The 26,359-nt window shown below is 32.1% G+C and overlaps 2 protein-coding genes across 3 annotated transcripts; one reads left to right on the top strand and one right to left on the bottom strand.

The window, feature by feature from the left end:
• Positions 1-206: 206 nt before the first annotated feature.
• Positions 207-26,012, bottom strand: LOC139989140 (uncharacterized). Of its 2 annotated transcripts, XM_072007156.1 has the most exons (26): positions 25,782-26,012; positions 25,024-25,311; positions 22,830-24,560; positions 15,404-15,568; positions 13,724-13,909; positions 13,430-13,606; positions 13,013-13,178; positions 12,682-12,790; positions 12,380-12,506; positions 11,338-11,404; positions 11,164-11,273; positions 10,896-11,083; positions 10,643-10,760; positions 10,368-10,558; positions 10,142-10,271; positions 9,842-10,062; positions 5,504-5,613; positions 4,174-4,367; positions 3,606-4,058; positions 3,056-3,298; positions 2,878-2,976; positions 2,631-2,785; positions 2,232-2,427; positions 2,011-2,159; positions 1,783-1,941; positions 207-1,699 (listed from the first exon to the last, which is right to left on the bottom strand). In XM_072007156.1, exons 1-26 carry the CDS (start codon positions 26,010-26,012, stop codon positions 1,579-1,581), a joined length of 6,084 nt encoding a protein of 2,027 aa, XP_071863257.1. In that variant the 3' UTR covers positions 207-1,578. The 2 variants fall into 2 exon arrangements, with proteins under 2 accessions (XP_071863257.1, XP_071863266.1); XM_072007165.1 differs by lacking the exon at positions 15,404-15,568.
• LOC139989190 (carbohydrate sulfotransferase 11) lies at positions 18,857-21,496 on the top strand. Its single transcript, XM_072007263.1, has 6 exons — positions 18,857-19,364; positions 19,481-19,629; positions 19,979-20,150; positions 20,705-20,864; positions 20,956-21,155; positions 21,238-21,496. Exons 1-6 carry the CDS (start codon positions 19,221-19,223, stop codon positions 21,463-21,465), a joined length of 1,053 nt encoding a protein of 350 aa, XP_071863364.1. The 5' UTR covers positions 18,857-19,220; the 3' UTR covers positions 21,466-21,496.
• Positions 26,013-26,359: the final 347 nt, after the last annotated feature.

Genomic DNA, 26,359 nt, shown 5'->3' with positions numbered 1-26,359 from the left:
AACGTTTTCAAAATGGTTAATATAAATTTTTATTGATATTTTGAAATTTTTATTATAATCTTTAATATAATATAATATTTTATATTACAATACAAAGTAATATATTCCAATTATTTGATGTAAATAATATTTGTAATATCGTTATCTAAATAAACAATAGTGAATTTTGGTCTGTTTGAAATGGAATCATTGCCATCAGCAATGTATTCCTTTCTTCTCTTAATAAAATTTACTTATAATTTTCTTCCTGCAACTTCTTGTAGAAGAGTTGGTGAAGTTAAAAAAAAGCGAAACATTATTAGATTTCCATTCAATCTTTCCTTCTGTAGATTTATGTGGTTTTAAAAAACTTAGTTTTTGGTAGAACTCGATACATAATACTATTTCTCGTATATCACATTTTATTGTATTAACAGTTGTGTATAGAGACGTGTGTTTGTTCGAATGAAAATACATACGTAAATATCCGAGAAATTTAAATAAATTGTTTCCTTCACTTTTTATAATCTTAATTAGTTTTACGTTATTAAAATTTGCAATACCTACTGAACAATTAAATTTTAAGTTTCGAAACTTCTGATAAATATTTTTACTAAACAATAATGATTATTATAAATCATAATTCGACTAATTAATATATTGAGCATTATGATTTTAATAAATCATTATTACATTACATTAGTGTAAATGTAATTCTCATTAACATAACTTTGAATAAATCTTTTACAATTATAATAAAAGTTTTTGGTTTCTTAAGGCACAATGTTTTAAGTACAAGCGTTACCGAAAATAATTTTCACCTAATTGAAACGAATCGTTGACTACAAAGTGAAATATTATTTGATAAATAACATGTTATATAACATTAAATTTCTTCATCTTTTGGATTTAAAAGTAAAAATTATTTTACATATCCTAGTTTTAATATGTTTTCTTTCTTCAGAATGATGCTTATATTTTATAATTGAGCACAGATTATTTACATAATGTGAATTCTATATATTTGAAATTTATCCAGCTATCTATTCACTTAACAAAAGATGCAAAAAAATATTTTATTAAAAACTGAAGTCTTGAAGATTCTGTTAAGTTTTATCAAAAAGAAAGAGACACACACAAACGTATCATAAAATGACAATGGCTCAGGAAAACAAAATCCTAAAAATCCACATTACGTAAATAAGTTTCTCTCTTGTTTCTAAGTACACTGCTTATACAATGGTATAAAAAAGAAATGTACGGATGTACATCAGAGTATCAAAATGTTTGGAAAGTTAAAGTCAGTCGACTAGAGCAATCATGCTTCCACTTCTCGTCCATAGCTGAACTCGTGCGATTAAATGCCAGGGAAGAAATACGTATTCGTGCATGGAGGAAAAAATACCAACAAGGTGAAAATTTCTTCCATAATCTACGTGAGATTCTATCATTTTTCCCCGTGCACGAAGATCGTATTGAATATATTACTGAAACTCGAATTAATAGTTTCAGTTTCACTTTTCGCAAAAAGCAGTTTCGTTGGATGAATTAGATCTAGATGGCAAAGCGACGTGCGAGATTACACGACCAATTGGTTGACTAAAGGGTTTTCAGGGTCTTGTCGATGTGTCTTAAAGTTGTTTCCGGTACGGCGTCTGTTAGAGCTTTTCGAAATCCTTCGCAGTGCGAAAGACGTCGGAACATCTTTTTTGCGTGGTTCCTATAAAATCGTTTATAAAAATATTAGTAATATGATAAGTATAAAGTTATGAAAATTATGAGTAAACTTATACATGTTATTACCTAGTATCGAGATTTCCATCGATTAATAACTTTGCACCCGTAGAAAGTAGCTTATCCTTCACGTCCCTCGGTAAAATTAGAGTATGTTCTGGTCCTATTCGATCTACTATAGAAGCCAACAATCTAGCCGTGGCTGCTCTTACTATAGCATTTTGATGACTAAGTAAATAATACATAAATGAGAATAAATTATGAATTCTATATATTACTAATTGATAAATAGTTTACCTTGCACCACGTAATACGATGACAGTAATCGTTTTATGAGGTGGAAGATGTTCTATCATTCGGTCCAAGGCTGCGTTACTGTCTGCCCGAAGAAATCGATTGGTATCTGCTGTCCTGTGGAGCAATGACCCGGCTATGTCATCGAAATCCTATCAAAAATAAAAATTATCATTAGAAGAATGAAGAGATTAATGTATGCAAAAAATGCTATGATAATTTACTTGATCTATGCCACGAATCTGCGAGCTAAAAATATCGCCAGCGGTCAAGCATGCGGTTCTCGCCACTTGCGATCGGAGACTTTTTATTTGGCGACCTAAAAGCCGGCTTATCGTCGGGGCAGCACATACGTCCAGGTATTCTGGTTGTTGTTTTGCGATCTGGGACAAAGTTTTTAACCCTTTCATAGTAATTTCCCTGAAAGTAGAATAAAAATCTAATTATAGCAGTTGATCCCATCTATTCAGATTTTTGTAGCTGTTCCATTAAAGCTGTTAAATATTGTAGAAGGATATTAACAATACCAATCATTAATCAATTAAATTAAGATTATAGTAATTTTAAATAATGTAAAATTTTTTTCTAATTTAACTTCATTTAATTATTTTGGTGATATTTACCAGTCTTTATTTTCAAGTTGAGCAAAACACTGTTGTACTGTCGGCTTTATCTTTTCCGCTTTCTCCGAGTTTCCTTTGCTTCGACCTCTTATTGCAACCCGAGGAACTCTGGAGGGCTTTCGTTTCGTCGTAACAATTGTTTCTACAGATTGACTCTAAATACAAAAATTATTTAACATGTATAGATCAATTTTTCGTAATAAAAGTCCTCAAGATTTAAAGAAATATTTTTGGAAAATTATATTACTTCAATCTTTAAAATTCCTGGTTCCGTATTCGTTTCACTGGAACTATCTCTACTTTGTCCATCTTCCAAATTATTATTCTCAGTAGATTCATCAACAAACTGAAAGGAAGTATTTTTGTTATCAATGAAAATACAAAAACCTTAAATCGAAATATTTATTTGTATTCTAATGGCTTACCCTGAGGGCATTATCATTTTCTTCTATTTGGATAGCACTTTTTAAATGACTTTCAACATAATTAGAAACCTCAGTGGATGAATGAGGTCTGGAGGCAATGATGATGGCTGGGGAGTCTTCTGATTTCGATCCCCTGCGTGACTGGGTTGGTTCTTCCGACTGGATAGAATCGCACTGCACCGTAGAAGAAACTGTTTTGTCTTCACCCGAGTCCGCCGAATCTTTATCTTCCAATTCAAAACTCTGCGAAAGAAATATAACACTCTTAGAATTTTTAAGATCCTAATTGCTTAGTGGGTTTAATCAAAATATATTGTTCAGTTCAAAAAAGACAATTTTCTCATGTATAGATTACAATTGATGCTATGAAATTTCAACAAATTTTTCTGTATGATCTCTAAATGAAAACCACGACAAGTATCATTATATAATATATATTTCTATAACATTTTATATAATGCATGTATTCTGTATATTTTTGTACGTTTAAGTTTCTCGTAGTTGCAGAAACGTCTGCAATCTAATTATGATTTTATATTTATTAACCAACCAATTTAGACGGACTGCCTCGAGAATTACGCCTTGGTGACTTCGATGTCTCAAAATCGACGGAATTTCTACTTGGTGATCGACTGGATTTTTTAGGACTGGTGGACATTCTCGAAAGCGATGGCTCTTCGTTTTGGAAGTCCGAATGCAGAATATCACTGGACGTTTGCAAGCTTTCATTTGTTAACGCTCGTTCAGCAGACAAAATGGATACAATAGATCTTTCTTGGACGCTCGACACTTCATCTGTTCTTGCATTTTCATCTGATGTGCTGAATTCGCTCTCGTTTTGATTATCTTCAAAATATTTAACGCGGTCTGAGTTTCTAGATACCACACGGCTTTGACTTCCAAATTTTAGCTCTTCTTCGCTGCTCCAGTCTTTGGATCCATCGTCGTCGATCGACGTAATCGTTGCTTCGGTTCTAGTTCCAATTTTTTGGTCCAATGTAATCTAAAATAGGATTTTTATAATTATGTTATAATTCATTCACAATACATTTAAATAAATAAATATCTTTTAAAAAAGATAATGGTTATTATGAAATATTGTTAGGGTTAATATTTACAATAAAATCGACAGTGTCTCGACCAGAAGGACTCGATTGATCGGTGATAATATCAAATGCAGCGTCCACATTTTGTCTATCGGGAGTAGACGATCTGGAATCACTGTCATCTTGAGTATCTTGTACGTCCTGTTCGGTATCTTGGTGGTAGTTATTTTCTAAGGCGTCTGATGATGAAAGTTCTTGGTCATCCACTGAAAAATAGACCAAGCTATTCAATAATAGATAGTAATAACATATTTCGGAATTTAAGTGTTAATATAATTCAATATTTTGAATAAAATAAAAAAAAAGAATTTATAAATTCATTAAGTTTATAATATAGAATTATAATAATGAGTTAACGTGCAAATGTCTAGACCGCAGGCTCATTTATCTGACTTCCGATCTAAATACCAAAATCGATATGCTGAATATTCATATTTATACGAATTAAACCACGATATAGACTGAAAGAAAAAAAAAGCAACATATAAATATTGTGCCACGCAATGAAATGAAAAATGCTGAAATTTATTATCCACGCAAGAATCAGTCTGGATATTTCCATACACGATAGCGTATCTTATGCTAATCTCGATCTAAATTACGTCTCAAACCATTTTGTATATATGTTTATCCTCGATTCATTTATATCTCGAAACGTAGTAGTTCATTACTTAAAAATAAAAATGAGAAAGAAAGAGACCAGATATTACTCCATAGTTAATAATGGTATTTTAAGTGGCATTGAAAGTTTAAAACTGTAGAGGAACTTAGTCTCCCTTTTTTTCTTTTTTTTATTTTAGCCTATTTACGATTATTTCAAACTTTACGCCAGAAAAATATTGATTGTCCTTTGTAGAGAGAAGATTTTCCTTCTTTTTTTTTTTTTTTAGTAAAAAATTGCTCGTTTAGGCAATTTAAACGTTACGAGCAAAATATTGATTACATCCTAGCTAAGCTTTACACATTCGTCCGAGGTTAAGAACCTCGCGTTCCAGTTCGTGGACTTTCGATCGTTCCAGCAGGTCCCACAGGTTATTATGTATCGCTTTTAATGCTTAAAAGTTTACTTGAACGCTCCAATGATTTTTATAATCCATTCTTCGAGCTCTAATCTATTTGTTTGGCTATGATATGATGATAATGATAAATTCAACTTCTTCACGAATAAGAAATTTCTTGATAAATAATTTTATAATATAATTTAAACTTCAGAATTTATTTATATAATTTATTTCATAATTTTGATTGAAAAATTGTTATTTAATTATCTAATCAAAATTTATTATAAACTATTTAATTATCTAATTATTTAGTATCTAATATTATTATACTTTATAAATACCTTCATATTGTGTTTCAACTGCATTTACTGTTTTCACACCAAAATGGTCGTCTAGTAGAAAATGATGTTTATTTTTTTCATTATATTCTTCTTCGTTCACCGCTTTATCTCTGAAACAAAATTTTCGACAACGAAAGTCGATTATTTTTTCTTTATTCATAAAAAGAACAATATACAAAAACTTATATCGATTCATTGTATACTATTATAATCTACGTTATACACTATAGATTTTTCTATACGTATCAACACGCTATCTTTTCTGCATAAAATATTATTTTGATGAATATCGAAGAGTCACAAACTATACAGCTATAATATACTACATAGTTATAGTATTTTATTTATTTATTTTGAAAACATACACCGTGTCATTACTCGAATTTAACCTCAAAGGAATTACAGGAGTGGTATTAACAGTGGTAATAATTGTCGAAATAGAATCTTCCTCTTCCTTTCCGATATCCACTGGTTGCCTACACCTAAAGGCGCAGGGGCAATAACGAAGAATAGTGTTCGCGATTTTATATTCCTTTCTCCTTGGATTACCAGGTTCTTCATTGAAATTCTGATCTTTCTCGATCGAATTCGATTCTCTGCATTTCAACACTGTCGCCTTGTCGGCTTCTTCAGGCCAAGCACAGTACTTAAAGATCATTTTGATAGATAATAGTTCATCGATTACGATCGAAAGTCCTTGCCATGACACTAGCGCTGTTTACGTAGTTTATCGAAGTTATTTTTGCACTATTAACTTGTCTCATTCTTTACCTTTCACGATTCACTCGTATTTCTTCTACATTTGACGCAATTAATCAAATATATCTAATGTCTTTAATTTATTTGTGTTTAATAGTTGTAATAATTCAAGTTATCTTTATAATTTTAGGAAATTGCGTATTATTTAATGTATAGAAAATTTTTTATAGGATATTTAGTATTATATTAATTTTTTACTATTTGATGATGGTAAAAGGGGTTGTATTACATTAACTAATTACTATGCTATCACATTGTCATGTAATGTAATAATTATAGTATTTTATATATTCCTTCATTTATTAATTAAAGAATACATCAAATCCTGAAAAGATACCATTTTTAAGCAATCGAACGTAATTTATTTACCAACGCAGAAATATTTACAAACTGATTATTGATCTACCATGAAAATAGTATTACAAGTGAATTATAAATTATATCGAATCTATACAGTACAATCGATAAATAATCTTTGTTCGGCTATAATCTGATGAGAGACTTTAGGAATAATAGTTAGTAGTCTTTTGAAAATTATAATAATATAATACAGTATTTTTTCAATATAAATTAAGTATATTCTGTTTATAGTAATATCTTTTGTAATTGCGGAAGTTAGAAGATATTTTGAAGCAGTAGATTTCACGTGTCTAGACAATATGCAATTCAAATTTCATTTGCTATTCTGGACCTTCTGCTACATTTCATGTTTATCTTCCTAAGGTTAACGAATGATCGATTAACAACCTGTTATGGAACGCTCTTTATTTGACGGCATACACAAATATGTATAATTATATAGCGGAAAGTTTTGAGGTCGTTAACAATTTAACAAAATATACTAAATTGAAAAAATTAAATAATATTAAACAATATATTAAATAAAATAACGAATTAAATAGAAGTAAAGAATATTATTAAACTATAGTATCCTATTTCTCTAGTAATAGAAACTTTATTTCCAAATAGAAACTTAAGTTCCAAATTACACGTACATTCTAAGGGGCCGAAAATTATCAAAAAAATATACAGAAGAATTGAAAAAATTAAAAAATCAACAGAATCCATAACAAAACTCTACTTTTCTAATACAAATTGATACCAGATAAGATAAATATCAAATTTAACTTTCTTTAACTTTTACCATCACCAAATTCCTTATGAAATTTAAAAAGCAAAGCTACGAAGAAAACTATCTGGATCTATGGCGCACGCACCGATCGATCGTTGTAGTTTCGCGGCAATTAAACTGAACTGTTAAACTGAAATTGCACCACACTCGAGCACATAATCGCGAACTATTAATCTTCGGATCATTTTGAAATCACTTTAACAAATTTCACCAAAGTGAAAATCTTCCAATGGATTTTTCTTTTTTGGTTTTTAAAAATGAAAACGAACAAAATAGAGAGAGGACAAAAAGGGAATTCTAACGACGCGACAAATAACGCCACACGCACGACTGTGCTCACGTTAAACGTCGGCTGTCTCGACGCTGACCGCTGCCACTTCCCTTCACTCCTACCTCCCCTTCTGGTTCTCGTTTCACTTGTAACCCCGCGATACCATATTGAATGGCTATACACTGACCGCAAGAACCCCCCTTAGACATAGGGGTGAAAAAGTATACGAGGGTATAGGCGTCAAAAGTGAAAATGAACAAGTGTTACATTATGACATTTCAGACTGTTCTTTTTGTGTTATAAGTTTTCCTTATTTTTTATTTCTTTCAATGCATTTCCAATTTTTATTTCTTTTTTTTTTTTTTGCTATTTTACTATTGAGACTGTACCGATGGTTGCATATGTTATGAAAGAAGTAGGGAAATGTTACATGAATTTATGACCTATTAATTATGTAATTTAATCTTTTCCAGTTGTGAACCTTTCCTGTATGAATATGTTATCAGCACCTATTGTAGAATATTTTTGGTTTAAGTGCTTTTCATATGTAATTTTCTCCATTCAAATATTTTATTAAGAATACAATTGTATTGATTATATTTAATCCCTGGAAGCCGTAAAAATTGATCTGTTTACAGACATTTTAAGATAGCATAACTAAGTCCAAGATCATTCCAAGGTTATCACATCATGAATTATTGAATTTGTTGTTTGCTTTAATTATTAGCCTTTCCGGTAAACCAATTATTACTTTTTCATTTTATTTTTAATTTTTCCAATTAAATTTCCACTTCCTCCAATTTTTTAAATTAACATATTGGTATTATTGTTTTGCTATTAAATACATTATATACATATAACATTATATACAGGGCTTTTATTTTAATAAATAAATCCTTGATAATTATGTTGAAGTTAGTAAGTTAATAATGGTATCAAAAGGTTATCTGCGATAATACATATTTGCATAATGTTGAAACATGAAATTCTTTCGTAATTTAAATCATGAATGTTTTTGAATTCCAACACGACACATTAATCTACCAATGTGATCTACCTTATGATCTAGCAATATATGTAACATTTTATGTGTACATATATTTTCAACTTCTCAGGTATCCATGTCCTAAATTGCAACACAATATTCGCAGAGATTTCTTCTTAACGAGTTAAAATTGTTATGTAGATAGGACTTAGTAGCGTGGTTATTCAAACCGAAATACAATCGCAATTTTCCTCTCACGCGACGTTCGTAAATCAGGGAAACAGAAACGAGAACGAGGATGTATTCCCCAATGCATTATTGCTCATTTTCTATAACATAAAATTGCTTTCCTTAAAGTCAACTACTGCAACTGCTAAAATTTACCAAAATTATTTCAAAATAAGTATTATCATTTTATAAAATAATATCTTTTTAACTACATTTATAAAAATATAAATTTGCATAAATATCCGTAGTCTAATAATAAATAATCTGAACTTATTACACTTTGAAATACTATAATCATTTATTTTCAGTGAAATTTAACTGACCTAAAAATCTGGAAAGGCTAGATATACAACGTCACAAGAATGGAAACATCGCGATTTAAGGACGATTCAAAGGATAAAACTGTGAGTCACCTTCAATTCAATACCCAGCCATGAAATCGATCGCGTAAATAGAATAGATTTGTGCCGATATCACCGATTCAATGATCCTTGTAAAGTCTGCTCTTAAAAAGTGAATTGTCGTGTTCTTAGAAATGCCATTAAGAAATTTTCCCACAGCTACTATATATATATATATACAATGTGGTTATGATAGTAAAACTACGGAAACTCTGCATTTGTCGCCTTCCCAGAAGCATAGTTAAGGAGTTATAAAAGTTTGCACGATATGCCTAGCATTATTATAGCCAGTAATTTGTCATGCATGTGAGTATGAAATAATCATTTGCTAAGGTCTAAGGGGCCGAAGGCAATAGATAATAACTAGAAAAAGCGACAGCAATACGGGGCTATCGATAGCACCACCATAAAATTGCACCGTTAATTGTAAACTAAAGATATTGTACCACCCGCGATGACATTTTAGTCATAATTATCGAATCGTAATCATATTCCAGAAGTTTTCTACGTTATTGATCGTATTAATTTGAAAAGAAAAAAAATTAATAAAAATATTACTTACATATCAAACATGGACAATGCATGGACTTCATGAGAAGATGTTCTAACAAAGTGTTGATGGTGGTACAATTGGGATGGAGACAGAGAACGTAATCTTCTTCTGTAAGGGGTTTCGGTACATATTGCAGGAAGATATTCACTAGTCTGGGCATCTAGTGATATTACTTCGACATCCGTATTTTTTTGAGCAGCTACATCTTTCGTTTTAGGATAAAATCTCATCTGTAATGTAAACATATCATTTAATAGTACCTTATCGCCATTTCATATGTTAAATATATTGATAAAAATGAATAAGTACCCGTGATATATTTTTATCATTATTTTCTTCAATTTTATTATACCCATATGTTAATGCAGGAGCTGTTTGCAATGGTCGAAAGGAATTTTCATCCACAAACCGCCCCTCTCGGTGTGAAGATGTGTTGTAGCTGAAAAATAAAATAAAAGAGTTTAAATTTTCACTAAAATAAATTACATACATATTTATTATTGTTTATTATTCTCGAAAAATAAATTATACTTACATATTATGCATAACAAATGTTTGTTGATGAATATTTCTCGACAGTGAAGGCTGATTGCTTTCAATAGAACTCGACCGAGGATATTTAGACTTGATATCGGATTTCCTTGAATATCGATCTCTTCCCATAAACTTTTGATACATTCTAGAGTTACCGTTCGAAAATGTTTGATTCGTACGTTCATCCATATTCTGAAATATTCATCACATTCCTAATTGTTGTACATATAATTTTAAATGGTATCAGCAATACTAGTATTTGATAAAAATACTTACATTACTATCTATATTCGCATTATTTAAATTTTTCACTAATCGATAATTGTCATGATGCATACTTGTACTTTTTTCTTGCTGATTTCTTCTTCTTTGATGATACATAGTCCCACAGTTCCTATTTATATTTCGTTAATTATGTTCAATCTTTTTCTTTATTCAAAGTTTAACTCATTCAAGAGATGTTAAATTTTTATGCATTTTTCTATTTCTTTGAGTAAATTAAAAAAACACAATAATTAAAATACACTACCTAACATTTTCTTCTTGAGAAATTGCGCAGTCGCTAGAGTTTTCTGTGCTGTCCTTTAGTCTCCTCTTTAAATTAACATTCATTAATTCTGAATTAGACGATTTATCCATTAGGAGGCCACTAGACTTTGATACACATTCCCGAGCATAAAGTACAGGAATTCTAGATTCCGTTTTATTGTTGTTTTCCTGAAACATATATGTCAAATTGATATAAATCATTATAATTACTATTACTACAGTGCGTCGATATATTTTATGAAATTTACCTTTCTCTCAAAATTATTTTCGATGATATTACGATAATTCGCAGATTCTTTAGTAGCTCCTGAAATTTTCGTTTGATTTCGAGATTTTACATCTGCATTGAAAGCTTCACCTAAAAATATCAAAACCATTAGCATGTATAATTAATATTAAAAGATTGGAATTATAATACATACCATTTCGAATACTTGCGCTTATATTTCGATTTGCTTGCAAATTCAGTTCATCTTCACACTGTATGTTCTGGAAAAAAGATACATACACTTATATGAAATTATAGCATTTAATAAATTATTACAATTTTTATAAGCTTACATATGTCATAACTGTTATTACAATAGTCCACATATTTTTTATTAACAGCAACCTAAATTACTAACCTGAAATATCTCTAATAAATTAGTAAGATTCAAATAGGACATAATGCCAATTGATCATCACTGGAATTATTTTTCATCGATCTTCTACACGGAATTAAAAATAACCCAACACTACGAATAAATTTTCTCATATCTACTTACTCGATAAACGAATAAAAAACAGAAAAATGTGTATTTTCAATACAATGTCTTGAATTCATTCACAAGTAACGTGAAACGATTAATCGTTAATATAGATATTGCGAATCACGATCTACACACATATCGTATAACATATGATAATTCAATTTCTTTATTTGTTAATAGGGTATTTAACATACTGGTAAAAAGTATAAAATGGTAAAACGATACGTTTAGCTATACACCACAATTTAAATTCTTGCAAGTACAGTTCCAGAATAAAGTCATGATTTACAATTTTACGCCTCTCCCATTTAACATAATTACGTTCCACAAACGGAGTTGACTTCGTGGCACGCGAGTGAACGTCAACAACAAGCTTAAAGTCTCATTTTTTAGTTTATGTTTTACTAATAAACCCATTTAAATTGTTAATAATCGCAATTTTTCCCATATATGTGATTAATGAATTATAATACTCGATTTCCTTTCCTCTCTTGATCTAATTGCATATGATATATAAATGGATACATTTAGATGAATTTAGGTATGAAAGAGCAACAAAAGATTGAGAGAACTGGAATTCAGTTTCTCATTCCTTCTTATTCTATTCTTATGAATTAAATGAATTAAATCTATATAATCCAGGAATTCTAATAATTACTTGTTAAATATGGTATTTTATTTGCTATTGTTGAAATTTATATTGAAATTTTACCTGATTTTGTGTTGGAACTATTTGCCATACAACAGGTTGTTCTAGCTTAGAACGCATACCGACTCCAAGTGCAACGAAATTTTGTCTGTCGCTCCATAGGTTTTCACGGTAATTTGCACTTTCGTTCCTAAAGAAAATACAGTTACAATCTTCTGTTATTTACTAAATTTTGTATTATTTACTATTTTTTATTAGTTACTAATTTGATTATTATATATATGATGACATTAAAGAGAATGATAAAAAACATAAATGGAAAATAATGGATACTAGCTTTATATTCGTATCATTTAGGAAATTACCTTGCAAGTTTTTCCTTTTCTGACCTCGTTGCTATAACCTGGCTTTTAGTACGTCCGATACTGGGTGAGATTGAGCCACTTCCGGCCACGATCCAATCGACATCAGGACCTACACGAATGTAATCAAGTTTTGCATATAACTTTCAATATTAATGTATTAAATGTTATACCCATATCGAAAGAATATTCAAAGGAATTTTACATTCTATTTTTTTAAAATATCAAAATGTCTATATAAATTTTATTTCTACAATAACTTTTAATAAAAAGTTATGTCGTAAAAGTTTGAAAATTTTTCATTTGAAGGTAATGTTAAATAATTATAATTTACCTGTAGCTATTTGAACGTTGGGTGAAATTTGCAAACCATACATGACAAGACCGTCAGCAGAGACTAGAGGCAAAGATTTTCGTGCCAGACGAGCTCTAATGGCAGATATCATCGCCTCCCCATCATGATGACCCTCTGATGCACGTTTCCCCGCTGCTAATACCTCCTGAATATAGTTTATATATATAAAAGATATTTTTATTTTACACCACTTAAGATTACGTAAAAAAGGAACTAAATCAAATAACAATAGTTTTTGAATAATTCGTGCGTCCCATCAAATACAAACTATTGCGTTATTTAATGAGAATATTGAGAAATATCTCGAAAAAATTTAATTTGAAAATTCTTCAAATATTGTGTATTGTACATGCAGTATAAATAAAGTTTCTCTTATGAACAGGATAAAATACGTACCTCGGACTCATAGATTTGAGCCAATACAGCCAAAGTATCGAGCGCTGCCTGTCGTACCCTGCGTCGTCGATCTCTCACCATCTTAGCCACCTTATTAGCCACTGCATCCACTTTGAATTCTGTACTTGGAAACGTTACCAGCGAGAAAATTAACAACTGTAAGGTATTTTCCCTAGTCTGTAATGAATAAAGAAAAAAAGTTTAATTTCTAATTAAATTTGATAGAAATTAATGAAATTTGTAAAACTGTATATAATGTTGTTTAATTATATAATCAATACAAAAAATTCTCACCTTGGCGTTTCTTGCATTCAAACACTGTGGCTGCAGAAGCTGTTCTAGAAGAAGAGCAGGTCTGAGCCTAAGCATCGTGATCCTGGCCAACTGAGCCGCGCTTGGACCACCGTGTCTCGCTAAACCCCATGCCAATTGTGGCAAACGTTTTCTCAAAGCCTCATCACTTACCCCAGCTATGACTACCTAATAACAATAAATTAAAAATAAATAATTTTTCCCATAAAAAAATCTTAAATGGAAGCATAAGAAATTGGAAAAAAATAAATCTCGATTCAACGGTTTTATTTCGTGACACATGTCCATAAAGAGTAGAATATGGTGGCATATTATTAAAATGTTTAAGCACTGACGTGAAGAAAGCTTGGAGATCTAGTTACTAGTATAGGTACAAGTTTGTAGTTTAATTTAAAGAAAACTTTATATTTCTGTGGAGTAGTTTCAAATTGATTAACGATATTTGTTCTCTGTTAGGTCATACTATCCTATAGTAGAATAAATGTGAATTTTATAGTTAGCACAAGTATTGCGTTGTGCTTAACCAATATTAGATTTACAAATGAGATATTAAATAATATAGAGTAACAGGTCTTGTAATGTAACCTGGAAATTTTTTCTTTTTTTTTCTTTTCTTATTTTGTATGAATGTCATTTTGCACTCATAAAAAAAAACAGATTTCACGAAGCAAAAATGATGTATTTTTATCAAATGGCAATGTGCCATTCAATGTTTACGTGACCAGAAGTAGCAAGCAATCTGTGGAATATTTTCTCGTGACCTAGGTGATATTTTAAGTCCTGTAGACTGTGGACTTTAAAGAATGCTTAACAATGCAGAATTACACTAAAGTTCATGAGAAAAGTTTCAAACTGTAACTTCATTATTATTTACTTTTTAGAAACATTGCTATTTTTAAGATATTCTAAATAAGAATAACAATAATTATAATAAAAAGTAGTATAATGAAAATAAAATAAGAATGTGTTTTCAAATTTTTCAATAGAAGCATAGCGATGTTAAATGAATCTACTGTCATCGAATCGCCCGTATTAGAACACATAAGTAGTAGATGACGTTCTATATCAGACACAAGCAACTCGTGGCAGTACATTGTTACGATAAATCTACTTAGCCCGTGTATCATCCACACAATTATACGAACCAACATTTTTCTTGAAAATTATAGTATAAATTAACAATTATTTTTGTACGATATTAATAAGAAATTACGATATATGTATGTATGTATATAAGAATGCATGCTGGTAAATATGGCTTTTGTGCATTGCAAAGCATTTTATAATATAATATCTTCATCGCCATGAATTTGTAAATCGTAACGTGCAGAATGACACTTATTGTTTATGTATATAACAGAAAAAAACATAATACAAAAAGAACTTAGCCAGACATGAATATTATATACGCAGAAGTAAAAGTTGTAATTAATGTTCTCTGAATTAGAAATTTAGTTGGTAATAGTATTTTAAACACACGAGGGAAAATATTACTTCCAAAACTAAAACGTGGAATAAATATGTCAGTCACTTGTCTCACAGGAACGTACAAGTAACAGGACGAGGATGTATTGGTGAGCCACAGTATGTTAAATTAGAAAGTAATACATAGGAATGAGTAAAGCAGTTAGATTGATTTAAGGGAGCAAATTTGCGAGTTACCTTCGCCACGGCCAAGCCTGCAGCAGCTACACGACAGCTCCTTTCACAGCCCAGCACTGCATGCAAAAGAGATCCTAATCGCGGTTCTATCGCGATCAGAGCAGAAGACGTTCGCAAGGCGGACGCTACTCGTTCTAAACCTCTGACACGAGCACGCCAATCGTCCTGTAATCGTTTTCTCATTTTATATAATTCCATTTAACCTTCTCTATTTCTTTAATTATTTCTTTATATTTACTATGAATTCTTACAGAATTACCCTAATACGAAGAACATCACTTTAGCAATGAATACAAGAAGGTAATACAAGAACAAAGAATAGGATTTTATATAAATATTCTACTTCAGAAATAATCTAAAAGGCACTACTTTTTCTTCAATATTTATATATTAAACATTTCATATTTTTACATCTATGTTTCTATTTATGATGCTATGTTTTATATATAGTGCACATTTATATTTGACATTTACTAATTGGAAATATTTCACCTATTGATCTGATTCACATATTTCTTAATTTATGACACTATGATAATCTTTAATAATCATACATTATTTCATCGTATTGTTTAACTTGATCTTCTAATAAGATAAAAAATTTGGTATGTTTGATTGTATGTGAAGAATGAATATACTATATATGGTCTATAGTCTGTTATTGACGATATAATTGACTTATTTTTTCCTGAAGAACTGCTCTCTTCTTTGTTATACTATCAATGACAAACTAACTTTTGTGTTGTCAGAACGCTCGTATAGAAAATATCATCTATACGCAAATCCGCTGGTCAAGAATCAGCAGTCGTCGAGTGAACATTATCGATCGTTGCAGCAAGTCTGAATGCAATGCACTTGGAACATCTGCATTCACTTTTCGATTCGGCTCTATTTACACGGAAATGATCAATATTATCGACTTTACATAATTCCATTGAACCTGTGGAAGATTGCGGAACTACGTAAAGTTTGACTACTACAGAAATCTGCCCATTTGATTTTTATATCCTAATCCCTCTTTCTAAATTATTAAATTAATTGAAATTCCTGAAGTTATCAATTTTTAATTTCATACTCTGTCTGAATTTTACTTTATATAATTATGTACTTTAAATATATTCTTCTTTCTCACACTTTTAAACACATCTTGATTACGCGTACTTAGGTGTATCGAAACAAAGCATAACATCAATTGCATTTCGCCGCAACGGATTTCAAGATTCCCCGTAAAATCCGATCCATCGCAGAACTCTGAAATTGCCACCTAGATTTGCATATACACAGAAATGAAACTTTCGACGCGAGGCGACGTGTTGCACGCAACAACGTTCCTGATTATTTTCTTGTTACTCACGAGTCTTGTTTCCCTTGGCGGCGCATAATGTTGCGCGCAAGGAAATCTCTCTCGTTTTTCATCCGTAGAATATTCATATTAGCGCCGTCCAGACGCCTAAGGACTATTTCAATGGCGTCCAACCGGTAGAAAACGAAACAGCATGCATAATTCAGCCAGTGTTTCACTGCCACGAGGATGGGAACGTCGTCGAGAGGGGAATACTTGGTGGAAGTGCGATTAATCCAGCTAATCGTGTAGTATGCTACGATTCTTTATGGATGTTAGGAGCGCTGGAGAAATTTTACGAGGAAAAAGGCGATAACGAGCAATAAAAACAACGTATTAGTTGACGTATTTACATACTACTTGTAGATCAGAATCGTGATTTCAAACGTAAAAAATACAACGTTTTGTTTTAGGTATTCACAGTTATTCAAAGTTACTTGTTTTCACAGAATCAGAATATGAATCATTCGTTGTTTCATGTTTGCGTGTACTTTTCCTGACCTCTTTATTCTCCCAATTTTTCCTTTTTCAGGGTATAACAAAAAAAACTATAAAATAAACATATTTAAATAATATACGATTAACGGAATATGTAATTATTGAATTAGCATTCACTTACATCTGGTTCAAATGAAATCTGCTGGAATTTATAGTTGATAAAATTTTCCGACCTTCTACAGTATATCATAAAAGCAGCTTTTTAAAGCGCCTTTAGACGCTAACAGTAATCAAAGGGTTAAAGTCATACACGTGTGATACGCAACTGAAAGTCTAAGTCAAAATTATTCTTCAATCTCAGGACTTAAGTTATCAGAACGTCGGCTCTTATTATATCGGAACTAATAAGAGCAGCTGGTTGTGATAGCTGGTGAACTTCATTATCGAAACTCGGCGGTTATCCGAACTGCCTTGTCCCCGACATGTTCGAATAAATAAAATTCCACTGTATCATTTTCCATTGTATATTTCACTTTATATTTACTATGCATTGTCCCGTTTCTTGACAGAGCGATTATTAAAGATGACGATTGAAAACCGAATTAAAAAAGTCAGAAGTTAGATAAATAATTAATTCGTGTGTGAAAAGGAACCTCGCTACTTTGCACTGAGTATTAGATATGTGACGTATGAAATCGATATTAAACGATTCTATCTGCTTTTCTACTTCTTATTACAAGGTATGTAAGTGCGCGACATTCATGGAAAGGCATAGAGCGACCTTGAACTTCCACTGAATGAAAGAAAGACACTTTCACGGTCACAAGGAGCGCAACATTTTTTCACGATATCGATAATCGCGTAAACCTATATTACTTTCTCTTTTAAAAATGTATCAGTTTTAAATCACTGACATTAACAGATTATTACACAAAACATACATGTATTACTTAACATATAAGTAATTAATAATATCGTATTATCGTACAATTACAAAATTAAATATTCTTAGCTTTCGTATAACATTTTTGAATAAAACTTAAAAGACATCGACCCATAGTAAAGAATAAATCAAAGATTACTTATACATATGTTACCTTTAGTTTGCAAATTATGTCTATTTTCAACGTGGAATGTTACTCAGCCATTAAACTATTTTTTTTCTTATCATCAAAAATACAAAAATCTTCAAATAGTGAAAATATAAGAATGTAAAAGACGATTTGAAGAGAAAATTCACAACTTTCGGTTCCTTTTAATCAAGTAATTTTCATAATTAACTCTGTTCAAGTAAAATTCCGTAAAAAATTTAAACGTTACACGATCTAATTTCGGTACGAGAATATATTTTTTTATCTACTCATCGATCTGACCATCGAAATACCTGAACCAAATTAGTATGCAACGGAGTCTCTTTCGTGCTGAAATGCCTTCAACTTAACTCCAGGAACGGCTTTACTTGATAGCACCGGTTATCTTTAATCTAGATTATAGTGCAAATAAATGTTTATCAACGTAACCATACATTTTTCTTTATTTACAAACGCTTAAGCAACCTGTGTTGTGATAATAACAATTTTTTTATGACTCTAGATCTTCAATATAATCATGTTACTGTTAAGACAATATTTTGCTGTACGTTTAAATAAAACATGTAGGAAAATATTTAATTAGCTTGGAAAATTCGAGTGTAAAATTTTGAATTTCAACGTAAAGATACTTGACACGGGTTTAGAGAGTTGCTAGATCCATCAGTGTCAGAACACAACACGAAACCGGTCAGTCAGCGTCTTGCCAGAAGGAAGAACGAATATTTACTTCATTCTTCTCTTAAATATTCTTTCCGTCTGTGAAATGACACGCAATTTTTACATAATATTTTTAGAAATCTTAATCAATCTTTAAAAATAATCTTTGATCATCTTTGTAACAGTGTACAAAAAGCGTTTAGTGTTTAATAATTTTTGTTATCATATAACAATGGGTGAAATAATCTTTAAAGTTTAATAATAATTCTTAAAATGAATAAACTTCACTATGTTTAGAAATCATAAAAGAATCACTATCCAAATTTTGAAATATGTCATTGGCTGTGGCTTGATTTTTTGCATCATAAAATCGTTACTCGTGGGAAATGAAAATAGAGAAATACCAAAGTTCAATGATCTGGAGAAATTACTGGTACGTAAATAAATTTAATAATTATAAACAAATTTGCCAAAATGAAATAAAAATGGAAAGAAAAAAGTTCACTACGTTTTTATAATAAGTATCAACTTGAAAATTGGTCATTTTAGATTACAACAGATGTGGAGAATTCAAAACGGTTGTTGACCGTAAGAAACACGTGTCAAAAATATAATCTAGGTACATACAAGAATCCTGATAAGCCTTCTGCATTTAAACATCCACCAGCACCGCAATATAGTGTTTTTTACATTCTCAGGTTTGTAAATACAGTGAATTACTTCAAAAATATTAATTTTAATTTAACATATTACTTACTAAAATATTAAACAATACTTAGAAATACTATTTTCTAACTGCTACTTATTTACCTAAGATATTATATTGAATAATGCTTAAAAGTCTTAATCTTTCAATTACTTCATTTAATAGCAGTAATACATATTCCACGAAATTAAAAAATAAACATCACGATCAATTCACATGAGTAATGAAAGAGAACGTTTCACGCATTGAAGAGAGTAGTATTTAAATAGAATCGATCGTTGTGATTATTCTAACAATAACCGATTCAATTAGCAGCGTTATCTACATTATTTGCCACGCAGATCACGCGATCTTTCATACTGTCCAATTTACAAAGCCGGCAGTACAACGTGGATTTACAATTTATGTCTCCTAATGAACGTGAGGGAGGAGGAGTTAAGCAGTGGAAAGGAGCAGATATCGACCATCGCCAGAAAGGCGATACCGGAACTCGAGTTTCCAGAAGCGGATGAGGTATACTTCCATCTGTCATCGAACCTCTATTCACGCAATTTTACTAATTACGCGTTTAATATGTGTACGGTATATCTATAATTCCCAATTATAAAACTAACGAAATTAAACAGATATAAGATGTAACTGTTAAGGCATAAATAGATACAAGACGTAACTATTTATTTATTATAATCGCGTCTCTAATCGCTAACTAATCTTATAATCGCTAACTGACTAAACTTTGTCTTGCAAATTATCAAGAGAGGTACACCTTAGTAAATCCTTATTATCTTGCTCTTTTATTAAGTTCCAGTGAAATATACCAATGAGATGTACCTCTTCATACTTTGCTCAAACTTCGTACAATGAATAGCTTTCTTAACGTTAAAAAATACAATTCATATCTATTAACGATTGAACGAACGAGGAACGAAGCAGAATTAAAAATTCTAACTCCGCTACAGTATTAATTCCAGAAACTTAGTCTTAACCCCGCTCACTCTCTCAGAGCCCAGTGATTTAAATTGTGATCAACAGTGTAAAAAGAGACTAAACCCATGAAACTTACGCAGGCGCTAAGAGCAACGAAGAAACTACTGGTAGTAAGGCACCCATTTGAAAGATTGCTGAGCGCGTATCGCGATAAGCTGGAAAACTCCGTGGCTGGAAGGGAACACGGGACACTTCACTTTTATCGGAAGTACGGCAGCAAGATTGTTGAAAAGTACCGTGGTGAGTCACGACAAGTTATCGACCGTGATGTACGTTATTCGTTGCTCGAGCACTGGGTTAATGGCGAGGCTTGTCACTCTCGTTTTTTAAGAGGCGAATTTCATGCCACCTGGAGAAAATCTGGTAATCAGACGAAACGGTGAACCTCCACCAGCGGGAATCGAGCCAACTTTCCGCGAATTTGTGCAATACTTAATTCACACTGATTTGGCAAATTATGGAGATGATCATTGGATGCCGTATTATTTGTACTGCACGCCATGTGCAATTGATTACGACATTCTTGCGAAGGTAGATCAATTGCATGATGTTATTATTAGATTACAGAAATGTTCAAATATGTCAAAATGTCGTAAAATGTAACGTTTTATAGGTAGAAACATTATGGCAGGATCAGATTTATACGATCCATAAGTTGCATCTTGAAGATGTGATTAAACCAAGATGGCGACATAGTGGTGGTCATCAGAATGCATCGAAAATATATTTTGGCCAGTTGAACAGAGAACTGGTACAAAAGTTTTATGAAAAATTTAAGCTGGATTTCGAGCTTTTCGATTATTCGCCAGATGACTATTACCAATACGCAACAGCTTCTTAAAATTCTATAATAAATTTTTCTATAGAAACAAGATCTTTCGATTGATGATTTCTACCCTTGATCCATCCATTTTCCATCCTGTTATCATTAATTTAAACTTAGTTATTATTTCTCATAACCAACTGATTCCGAGAAATATTTCTTCGAGAAACTTGATTAACATTGTAAAGTGTATTATTTATACAACTGCCTTTTCATACTTTTCGAACTTAAACAGTAAATAATAGTAGTAATGAATTTTAATGAAGGGAATAAATTTTTTGATGAAAAAGATTCGAAATAACTTTGACTCAACGCTACTTCCAGTTAATAAATAATCTGATCAGTAGGCTATACCTAAAGTAAGCGTCATACCACAGGATTTTCCTGTTATAACAACGAGTCGTTACAGAGCGTGTCAGTTTTTCGTTCCTTGGCCGTTAATTCGTCGAAAAGGGGAACCACCGACTTTAGGACAGATCTTTCTGATACATTACACCGAACTAGGTCAATCGATTTCCACGGCAAAAGTTCGTCGCGTGGTGTAACGTGATTTAAACGCCATCAATTAGAATCGCTTATGCGTGTATCGACTCTTTGTTTCTTTATCCAATTTTTTCCTCGCCTCTTTTTTCCCGAATTTCCAAATAGCTTTTGCGTGCAACTGTGCATATACTCGATGCATCGATCGATAAAAAATTCAGAACGGGCCCGATTAACGTAGGCCATTGATTAACTTAAAAGCTACGTAAATGAGCAACTAACGTCGAGTGCTTATGTTACGAGTGCCGTTCCTGTTGAGCATCGATTCTTCTAAGTTCTTGCAAGATATCCATTCTTATTATTCTTCTTACACGATAGATCGTGGAATAATTTTCATTATAAAAATTTTATTATTTTAATCATGAGCGAAATTGTATTCCTATAAACTATATTTTAGAAATCAGTGTCTTTCTTTACTGAAACAGAGGAAATTCGCACATTCATTGTTTTGATATGTACTTACGTACAAGAGAATTGACTAGATTCGAAGGAATTCAGCTATAATTTCGCACGTACATACGTATCTAGTATACAGAAAACTAGAAACCTGATTCGTGATGGAAATAATTAGTTCCATTACAGTTAAGTATCTAGGTAAGTGGAGGAAAGAGAATTCGTGATGTAAATAATTAAAATTATTAGGTTTAAGTAGTATATCCGCAAATGCTTGATAAAAGTTAATAATATAAATAAAAGTGAAATTATTTCTACTTCTAAATTTCTACTAAATCTAATGCTCTAAATTAATTATAAAATTATATTTAATCACTACACCATACAGAATAAATAATTCAAGATATGTATACACATGCACGAATAAAATCCTTTATTGTAAAACTTACTTTATTATGCAGATCCTCTAACACTTCCTGGTCAACCAGTCCAAGTTCCTCCCAGCTTGGCTCTCCTGCTATAGATTCCATCTCGTCAACCCCATAAATAGTATTGCCACTTTTCTCAATCACACTCGCACCCCCTTTATCGCGATCACTCCTCGACGTTCGTTCACAATCAACATTTCTCAACGACTCACGATCACCATTATCGTTCCTGGAACTACTCGTTGTGCAACCTCTTAACTTCGCAAAATCTTTCTGCATAGTTTCATTCTCGTTCACCTTAATTTGATCTTGATTTATTCTTGAATAATTCTGCTCCATTTCGTTATTCTTCACCACAGAACCAAAGAAAGAATCAACTTCCTGGTAATTTTTTAAAGATTCACTTTCCTCTTCTGTATTCTTCTTCTGAACATTTTCGGATATTTTATTTTCTAAATTACTTTTCCTATTAACATCTAATTTTTTATTTTGAACTCCAAAATCATCAGATTCTAATTTTGAGGTTTTAGAAATTACGGGCTCCATTGTCAACGAAACACCTTGCTTTTCATTCTTCCATAAAATCTCATCTTCAGAACTTTCAGAATTCTTTACATTTGAATCCAAAGTGACATTTTGAGCATTCTGTACCAACCTAATTTCTTCCTTCTTAACTTCTTCCACCTTCCCACCCATTTCAATAATCTTCATACTCTTAACGTCCCCATTCTGGTCCATATTATGTTTACCATCTTTATCCTCCGATCTACTCACGGTTTTCTTCTTCTTCAACTGCTCAAGAGCCTTAGCTCCGCTAAGCAATGGACTGTTAGTCCTAGTAAGAATACTCTTCTTAGGACTCAGATCCGCATTATACGTATACATTTCTCTTTTGGGGCTACTAGAAACGGATCTAGACGCCCTTCTAGGCTTGCCAGACTCTCTATGAGGACTACAGGGCTGAGAAGAAGGTCTAGGTCGAGTGATGGGCATTTTGGTAACAGGAGAAACCGGAAGTGGAATCTTAGTTTTAGGAGTAGATTCCAGAGACTCTGTATCATCACTATCTGGAGTTCTAAGTTTAACAATTTCTCCCCCAAAATGAACTCTTCTGGGCGTTTTTCTTTTATTAGGATCTTCCTTCCCTTCAACTTCGTTTTTCACATCAATTCCACCTTCTTCTTCATCCTGCTCCTGTTCACTGTCATCTTTTTCTTCAAGAATAGTCATAGTGATGGCTGTTTCCTCGTTAAACTTAATCTCCGTTTCTAATACGATCCTAGCAGCAGGCATAGTCGTATTATTGACTTCGTCCTCCTCTTCAGCAATACCGGAAGTGTCACTATCGCTCTCCCATTTACCTTCCAAGTCTTTATTCTCCACTTTCTCCACGTTCTTAACACCTGTATCTTTCTTAGGACTTTTCTTAGCAGATTTTACATTGTAAATTTTGGACAAGATTTCAATATTTCTTTTCAGCTTGTTGTCGTAGTCCTCCAAATAACTCTCGAATTCTGCTATGCCAACTGCGTCCCGGATCTTCATTAACGATTTTAATACAGCTTCCTGATGCGGTACCTGAGCTAAACGCGAGGCTAGAGCTATCGTCGCGTCCTTCACGAGTCGAGGATCGGGCAATGGGCTGTTGGTCGATGGAAATAGCAACGAAGGCACGCTTAAGATCACACCGGTCGTCACGTTAGTCTGGAAGGAGTCCCGTACCTCCGAACGGTTCAGCCCATCCTGAAGAATCTGCAAGAGAATGGTCGATGCAACTGCATTTAGACATCGATCCACGATAATACAAAGATAGTGGGGAGATTACAAGGTCAAAGATTGCTTGCGCATCACGGACTTGTCTGGCATGTTTATCGAAAATTTTGAAAGCTGGGATCGGTAAAGATGATTGATATAGAGAGGGTAAAGAGGATGGAATTAAATTTAATATTGGTGTATGACATCCACATACTGATTATGAACTAAATAAAGATCGTATCCGCATTCGAGCTTGTGAATAGCTTGCAAACAAAATACAACAAATTTTTGGCGAATATATTTTCTTTACTTCAACGTAATATATTAATGTGCTGCCTCTTGAGCAGCTTAATGTTTTTGAGTTGTTTACGATAATCTAATAAAGAAAATGTAAAAAATCGTAAAATTTCAAGATAGACAGAAATGAGTATTAGAATTGGAAATTGGAAAATATTCGTACGTTTTTAATAGTATTATCTCTGTCGTGACTATGAATGAGAAAAACTCGGAAGGCGTCCAAGACGCCTTTACGAACGGCGGGTGCAGAGTGACCCAAATTATTGACCAGCTCGGGTACCACTGGTTGCATGACCTTGTCCACGATGTCAGCATTCAAAGTCGGTAACACGTCTATAAGCACACGAAGAGCGTGCTGGCGCACCTCCCATTCTGGATCACGTAGTCTCTCGGATATCTCCAGGAACGTCGAATGGGTATCCACTTCGCTTGGAAATTTTCGGGTGCGTACCTGTACAAGAATACATATAAGAGACGTTCAATTCAAAACATATTAATTCTATAATTCTTACTATATAATTAGTAATATAACTTCTAATTTTTTCTAGAACAATGTAAGAAATTCTAGACCTTCTTATATTCATAGAAACAAAACATTTTTTCCATTTGAGAACTACATGGAAAAAAGATAAGTACAATTTTGTTGAGTTTTTAAATCTTTTTAAATCGAAAGATGATCCTTCTATATATAAATGAATCTATGAAATTTATAATGTAGAATATATAATAAAATTAAATTTTAAATTGCTTATCATGCTTTCCCCTATGGTCTTCATTTGTAAATTAATTCTTCTCCAATTTTCTCTGCAGAAAATATCTTTATTCATTCGTTAATTTTATTTCATCATTACCAATCTCTATTACTCATCAGTAATCCATCAAATACAGAAGCCATTAATCAGATATCACGACTATACAAACCACGTGTTCCCAGAGAGGAGTCAATTGTATTGGTTGGCCGTTCGGTGAGGTCAATGTCATCTTTCGAGAGTATCGTTGACGGTGAGCTCGACGAGTTGGGCTCTCAGGTGTCGAATAAAGATCGAAGGGAGAGGATCGTGCCGGAAGTGGCGAGGAATCCTTCTGGGGCTGCAGAGGCCCCGAATTCGTCGATCCTGTCATAGATGAAGTAAACTCCAGGCACTTGGACATACCACCGTTACGTCTCGTCTGAAGGAAACCATGGGTCCTTCATCGTCTTCCACGAGGATTGTTTTTCTGATTCTGGATCGTTCATCGAGTCACGCAAGCGACAGGCCTGATTGACAGATTCGTTAGATATTTACTGTGGGCCAAGTAACACTGTAACGCTAATACACCTGTGATGTTCGATATATTCAATGACCTATATGCATGGTGAAATGTTACGACATAATATTCTAAAATTCATTTATCAATTTTTAAATTATTTTTAAATAGCATTTTTAAATCAAGTGGAAATCGTAATGATAGATGTGAATTAATATTTATCCAGTAATATTACTAATTTATATTAGTGA

The sequence above is a fragment of the Bombus fervidus genome, chromosome 1 (assembly GCF_041682495.2).
Source record: "Bombus fervidus isolate BK054 chromosome 1, iyBomFerv1, whole genome shotgun sequence".
Taxonomy (NCBI): domain Eukaryota; kingdom Metazoa; phylum Arthropoda; class Insecta; order Hymenoptera; family Apidae; genus Bombus; species Bombus fervidus.
The sequence above is the reverse complement of the archived record's forward strand: the minus strand, read 5'-3'. Positions and strand labels throughout refer to the sequence as shown.

Excerpts from the sequence above, each read along its gene's own strand:
- LOC139989140 (XM_072007156.1), bottom strand. The coding sequence starts at position 26,012 with ATGTCCAAGTGCCTGGAGTTTACTTCATCTATGACAGGATCGACGAAT. Across the intron at positions 11,084-11,163 it reads AAAATAATTTTGAGAGAAAG|GAAAACAACAATAAAACGGA; the intron begins GTAAATTTCATA and ends TATATGTTTCAG. Across the intron at positions 5,614-9,841 it reads GCATTGTCCATGTTTGATAT|AGATAAAGCGGTGAACGAAG; the intron begins GTAAGTAATATT and ends ATTTTGTTTCAG.
- LOC139989190 (XM_072007263.1), top strand. The coding sequence starts at position 19,221 with ATGTTTAGAAATCATAAAAGAATCACTATCCAAATTTTGAAATATGTC. Across the intron at positions 19,365-19,480 it reads ATGATCTGGAGAAATTACTG|ATTACAACAGATGTGGAGAA; the intron begins GTACGTAAATAA and ends TGGTCATTTTAG. Across the intron at positions 19,630-19,978 it reads AGTGTTTTTTACATTCTCAG|ATCACGCGATCTTTCATACT; the intron begins GTTTGTAAATAC and ends TTTGCCACGCAG.